This window comes from Oreochromis niloticus, unplaced genomic scaffold (genome assembly GCF_001858045.2).
Source record: "Oreochromis niloticus isolate F11D_XX unplaced genomic scaffold, O_niloticus_UMD_NMBU tig00007743_pilon, whole genome shotgun sequence".
Classification (NCBI taxonomy): domain Eukaryota; kingdom Metazoa; phylum Chordata; class Actinopteri; order Cichliformes; family Cichlidae; genus Oreochromis; species Oreochromis niloticus.
Window position 1 is genome coordinate 251,668 of NW_020328741.1, and position 6,724 is coordinate 258,391.

The following is a 6,724-nucleotide window of genomic DNA, read 5'->3' on the forward strand; positions in this document are numbered from 1 at the left end:
ATCTGATCCATCCTCAGTCGCCCCAAATGAGAGTAAATGTGTTACTTTCCTTCAACTCCTGTCGTATTATTTTATTATCCACAAAACTATTAGAACAGAAATATTTAACTTAAAAAGATAAGTCCAAATAGATTAAATCATATTTCACTTTTTTATCACTTTCATGAATGCCAGCCATATTTTCAGGAGAATTGAAGTAGTACTTATATAATGTGCCTGTTGCCTGAGATCCCATGACTGTAAGGTGACTGAGAAATATTTCTAATTTAAGAAAACTATAAAGGAGTTGATATTCAACAGTTCCTAAAGTCAAGAAGAAATAATTTCAATGGTGGTAACTGAATTGCCCCTCGGGGATAAATAAAGTCTTCTGAATCTGAATAAAAACTCTGTCAACAGATGTGAAAGAAACAGAAAAAAATGGGGAGGGGGAAAATCAGCATTATAATACAATATTAAAGAAAGTAATAATCCCCTTAAAATGTGACCAATACACTAAATCTGTATGAAATCTTACATGATAGATGTTAGAATTAATTATGAAACAAATACTGGAGAAGGTCTAATGGGCATAGATACAAATCTTCTTTTACAATAACGGCATAAAGTCTGTCATTAAATATGTTATGTTTTATAACACACTGTTATGGAAAAATAAGATAAAAATTGCAATTAAATAAAAATTTAAAAACCCATTACATTTGAAGTGTAGTTTATATTTTAGTTCTCAGACCTTTAAAGTGCAAAATAACAAAAACAAAAGAAAATAGGCCTCACTGCTTACTTTGTATTGTGGTGAAAAGATTTAACATTCAAGAAAAAACCATGAAGGGACACATCCTACAGTCACAGCTTTACAGATTTATTTACACAGAAAGAATCAATCTACAGTTTACTTTGTATTTTGCTTTAGAAAACATGATGAGAAACAAAATAAGAAATCATGTTTCTTAAATATGTGTAATGTATATGTTTTGCAAATTTACAATACCATTCACTAGAAAATAAACCCTGCATGGTTTAAATCTCAAAATCGTAATATTTGCTAAATCCACTTGTGGTTCTTAATATTAAGTACAAAGATTTGCTCAATTTCTATGTGACGTACATGTTTGTACAGTTTGAATCTGTCATAGGCCCGAGGTGATTTCCACAAAGCAAAATGCATGTCCAACGTATTTATTCTGTTTACAGTCTGTGAAAGGCCACGATCAGAAATGGAAGTCTTTAAAACTATAATTGTGAAAAAAAAAACAGATATTTTTTTTAACTTTTGTATTTGTTGAAGATGTCAACAAAATGTCTCTATTTCTGTTCCTCATACCCCCCATATAATGTAGAATTAAACCTGAAGATTAACTGAATAAAAATATAATGTTGTACTACTGTAGAAAAAAAATTGAGTACAAATAAATGTAGCAATAAGCAACTACAACCACAAAAAAACAGAAAAACAAAAGCAGCGTAATTGTGTATAAATACAGTACACACCCTCGCAAAAATAAGAAAAATAAAATAATAGAGTAAAGAGACTCAAACAATTGTAATTCTAATCTATTTCTCTCATATTTTTAAAAATCAATAGTTACTTTTTCAAAACATCAGGCACTTATTTCACACAAGTATAATTTGTATCTAAAATCCATTTAGCTGGTTCAGTCTAAGGGTCTTGGTAGTGGCTCCATTAAGGAGCAGACCTAGCTTGAAGATACTGCAATGTTAGTGCTGGTAAAATGGAGTGTTGTGTAAGGAAGGACAACTATGTGCTAACATGTGGATCACCACAGCAGATCAGTGTCTTCTGTGGTGATCCTTTAAGAAATAACAGAGCAGCAGGAGGCACACCTACATGACATCTCTGCTACTGCTAGCAGTTATTATTTTATTTTTTATGGCTGCTGACAACTTTCACTTCACTGGGTTGAGACTCTTGAACGGGGACACCCAGGGACTCCTCCGTGCTTTTAGATGGCATCATCAAAACTGTGCTAATGTCCTCGCTGTCTTGTCTTTGAAACATTTCCCTCAACGGTGTCTCTGAATTCCAGCCTTGGTTCTTTCCAAATGTGTGAATACTCCCAAAGAGATCAGGAAACAATGCCAGAACATCAATTTGGGCTGCTTCCTTGGCACTGTGAACAAGGAAAGTTTGATTACTGTATGGTAAATAACATAAGCAAGGTTCTAGATAGATAGATCGATAGATAGATAGAGTCACTTGTCATTTAGTTTAACTCACTAATGCTCATGGAGATTGCGTATAAAGCGCAGTAATCCCAGCGTGTTTTCAGTGTAGGGCTTTTTACCTTCCAACTTCTGAACCAGCTCTTGTGGAAACTGCAACAAACACATTAGTCATGAAGTGGATTTTAGGAACATAGACATTTGATCTGTGATCTTGCAGTCACCTTATTTTTCCACTGTTTAAAGGATTCGTCCACAGCACATTTTTCTAGAGAAACAATCAGCTCCTGGTCAGCCTTACGGTGGTTTGCAACCTCGTCCCTGTTACCGATCTTTCTCAGGTATTCAGTTTTCCTGGAAATTTCAAATTATGCTTTATAAATGAAAAAAGTACAAATGAAACATAAACAAAAGAAGAATTAATGAACATTTATAAATATAATAACAAAAGTGTAGGGAAAGGATTTAGCATTAGCAGAAAATGTTAGCATGCATGCTTAACTAGGTTCGTCCTGGATGATCAAGTGTGGCTCAGGTTTTTCCAACATTAACATCTCTATTGCCGTTTTACAGTGAAACCAGGAATCATTCATCTTGTTCCAGTAATCAGGAAAAATTATTTATCAGTCATCGATCAGCATGACTTCCTTACTTTTCAGAAGTCCAGAAGAAGGGATGGTTTAAGCATTCTTCTACTTTGGGTCTGTCCTTTGGCTCTTTGTTGATCATCCCCTCGATCAGATCCTTTGCCACCACATCTTGAACATGATCCAAACTGTAGTTCCCTTTGTGAATGTTGAACTCACATTCAAAGGATTTGCCAAATGGATGGTTCCCTCCAGAGAGGATATAATAGATCAGCATGCCTGCCACCTTGATAATAACACATGTTATCAGTTTAGGTATGTTTACCAAGTCATCTTTCAGTTAATCAAGTTTGTGTTCAGACTTTACCTGGATGTCAGTGCTTGACTTGTATGATATGACAGATTCTTCTGCTAAAGTCTCTCGGGCCATCCAGCATTTGGTTCCTGCACTGCGTGTACGTAAAGTTGTTTGGTCTTTGAGTAAGCGTCTGCTTATGCCAAAATCAGCTAATCTTGCCCTCCCAGTAACATCTGCAGGAAGAATCATGTGAAATAAAATCATATCTGGTAAATATGAATTAAAATGTTTGTTTTCTTGAATTTCAAACATGTCTTACCAATCAGAACGTTCTGGGGTTTGAGATCTCGATGAAGAATTTTTGGATTTCGAGAGTGAAGCACCTTTAGACTTTCTAGAAATTCTTCGACGAGTTTCCTTAAAACCTTATCTTTCTTATCGTTGTTACAGACATTAATGATATATTCTTCCAAAGTGTATTCACAAAGTTGCAGACAAAGATATCCAAAGTTCTCGTCCTCCTGAAAATCAACATATCGTACGATATAAGGATGATCGAGTTCAGGTAGACGTAGGATTCCTTCTTCTTTCTTTAGGACTTTGTATTTGCTTTTAGACATTCTCTTAATGGCAACTTCTGTGCCGTCCTCTCTCAGCCCCAAGAAGACTTCAGTACCATCGCTTCCATTCGCTATTCTGAATTCTTCATCATTCACATAAATAATGCTTCTGATTCTGGATATTTTACTGTCATCTGAGTCAACAAGCGTCTCCAATTTGTTCTTCCACCTCTTGCTGACTGGAAGCCAGTTTCGTTTTTCTGATTTTTCAATGGTGCTGTATTCAAAAGGCTTTACATTTGAACTTGATTCCACAACAGAAACTTTTGTTGTTGGATCAGTTGCTGCAGTGGAAACTTCAGCATTTGGGTCTTCTTGCTTTTCTGTCTTTTCCTTCTTTTTCTTCTTCCTTTTCTTTTTCTTCTTGGCCACAGACGATGCTGCATTTCCCTCACATTCTGAGTTTGGTTTGCTCAGATATTCTTTCAGATTTCTCAGCACCTCTTTCAGCTTGTCATTCATTTTCATATCAGCTGATGTCAGTATGTCCTCGGGCACTGACGTTACACCCACTGATGTAAAAATGTTAGCTGCCTGTTCAATTAACTGCAGGTTTGCCAATATACCGTATGTGTAGACCCTGGTATTAGTCAGAAGCTTCTCATTTACAAAAGGGGCAACTGTTCTGCATAACTTCTTGAAGAAGTCTAAGTCCCAGTCCTTTGTGCCTTTTGTTTTCTGTGTTATCACATACAGTGTTTGTAGCACTGATTCACAAACACCACTGTCTTGTGAGTCAAGCTGTTTCAGTAGTTGTGGAACTATAGCTAGTGCATGCTCATTTGTTATGTCATCCATTGTACAGAAAACTGCATTTAAACTTTCAACTGCCATCTTTATTTGTGTCTTAGGGATGTTTGGAAAGCGACTGGCTGCACCTGCAATGTAAGTATTCACATTCTCACTTTCCTTTAGCCATTTAATACACGCCTGGCAGTATTTTTCTGCCTTTTGTCCTGTAACAGTAAAGAGAAGTTCAATCATGGTTAAATGGTCCTGAGGATCTTCCAACAGCATGTGACTATTAAAATTTCTGAAGACTTCTTCAGGTGTTTTTTCAGAAATAGCAATTCTAGCATCCAAAAAATGTCTGATTTTGGAGCAGAATTCATTTCCTTTGGATGCAATTTTATGAATCATCTCAGATAATCTTTTGTTGTGAACATAATGCTCAGGAGTTATAGGTAAGAGTGCTACCAGTGCACCAGCAGAGAGGAGCACGTTTACAACATCTTCTCTGTCATTGGTGGCAGCAGTAAGCAGTGGTGTGAAAACATGGCATCCATTTAAATCAGCTTTTGCTTCTAGAAGTTTCTCCACAAAAAAAAGTGGAGCTTTGGAAAGTGAGACATAATGCAAAGGTGACCAACCATACTGAGAAGGTATATTTGGGTCTGCACCCTGTTTCAAGAGATACGTACATATATCTGCATTGTGATTTACAACAGCAGCAATCAATGGAGTTATGCATTCCTTCCACTCTCTAGAAGGGTAAAGTCCATTAATGTCATTGTGCCTCAGTAACTTCTTGAGCTTTTTGCGGTTATTGTTAAATATACACTGTACTACAGGATGTGTGTCTGTTGGTTGGGGGAATGTCACTTGAACCTGTGTCACTTGAACATTCATTTCTTTACTTGCCTGTGGAAGAGAGAAAGAATTAATACTAGCCAAGTGATACTGAATTTGGTTCTGCTTTAAACTTAAGAAAAGCATCTCAAGTATTTAAATTTAATTTTTTGTTCATTTTATTTTAACAGTAGTTTGTCAAGTGGTTTCAGAAACATAGACAAAATTCTGTGCAAAAATACCAACTTGGAATAGACAGCAACAGATTTGGACACAAATAATGGACATAATATTATCCAACCATCATCTTCTGCTTATCCAGGGCTGGGTCGCAGGGGCAGTAGCCTATGTAATATTATATTATAATATAATGTAGAGCATTTGGATTTGGATATAATTTACACTGGTTCTTAATCGCAAAATTCCTAAGATACTAAAGCATATTCTTAACAAAGATATCTTAGACAAGTGTTGCTATGCCACTTAAACTTTGAACAAAGTGAACAAACATAACCCAACCCAAACATTGCAAATGGGATCAAATTACAACCCAACACTCGCTGTGTGATCAGTGCTTTTCTTAAGCAAGCAGAGATTATTTTACAGTACTGTTATATATATAAGAAACCCTTGTTAGGGGCACCGGTACGGCCGACCTGACTGAGCATGTGACCCACATGTGGTAAGGCGGAGGCTCGGAATCAAATCCTCCCCAAGGCCTTTTTACTGCGTGTCTGCCTCCTGCTCTCTCTCGCCCTGTTTTTTCTTTTCTTTTTCTTTTTTTTTTTACTTTTCTCAATAAAGGCTAAAAACAAACCCTTCCCCTTAAAACAAAAGAGGATTTTAAGGAAATGAACTTACAGTGTCGATGTACACTAGGGCTGTTTCATTCAGGTCAAGATCTCAGGTATCTTCTGGCTCCTCCCATTTATACAACACATTCAGCAAACCTGTTAGACTGGGAGTGGGAGGGGTTGAGTGCATGTCAGGATTTGTAGGCTAATTATCATAGCTTTATTTTATGTGTTGAACAAAAGGCTCTGAGGTTTTCTGTTCCTGAAATATTGTTTGAAGTGACGTAGGCATAATTTTGATGTGCTGCGCTGCTATTCCAGAGGGAGAGGTAGTAATTCCAGGTCAGTTTGTTATCACCTGCGTTCCTGTTTGCAATATTTATGGTGATGCTCCTAGTGTTAAGTTAATGACAGAAAGTACGTTTTCACGTGGTAATTTAAGGCATGTGCCGCTGGCTGCCGCCATAGTGTAGTAATTTTATTCAGGCACACAATTGCGCCAAAGTTCATTTAATGATGGTTAGAGCCGGTGAATGGCTCCGCTTGTAGTATGACATTATTGCTGTCTTTAGTTTGAGTTCTCTTTGTGTTTGAACCAAGTAATGTAATATTTGCACAATTTGAGTTATAATATATTATGTCATGGACATGTATATGCATAGATGGATGTGT

At 36.6% G+C, this 6,724-nt stretch overlaps 1 protein-coding gene across 2 annotated transcripts; it reads right to left on the reverse strand.

The window, feature by feature from the left end:
* Nucleotides 1-868: 868 nt before the first annotated feature.
* LOC106097553 (probable serine/threonine-protein kinase ireA) lies at nt 869-6,170 on the reverse strand. 2 transcript variants are annotated; one of them, XM_019355301.2, is made up of 7 exons: nt 6,120-6,170; nt 3,389-5,330; nt 3,139-3,302; nt 2,837-3,057; nt 2,409-2,538; nt 2,240-2,337; nt 869-2,132 (listed from the first exon to the last, which is right to left on the reverse strand). In XM_019355301.2, the coding sequence occupies exons 2-7, from the start codon at nt 5,316-5,318 to the stop codon at nt 1,883-1,885; spliced, it is 2,793 nt and encodes a 930-aa protein (XP_019210846.1). In that variant the 5' UTR covers nt 5,319-5,330; nt 6,120-6,170; the 3' UTR covers nt 869-1,882. The 2 variants fall into 2 exon arrangements, with proteins under 2 accessions (XP_019210846.1, XP_019210847.1); XM_019355302.2 differs by lacking the exon at nt 2,240-2,337.
* Nucleotides 6,171-6,724: the final 554 nt, after the last annotated feature.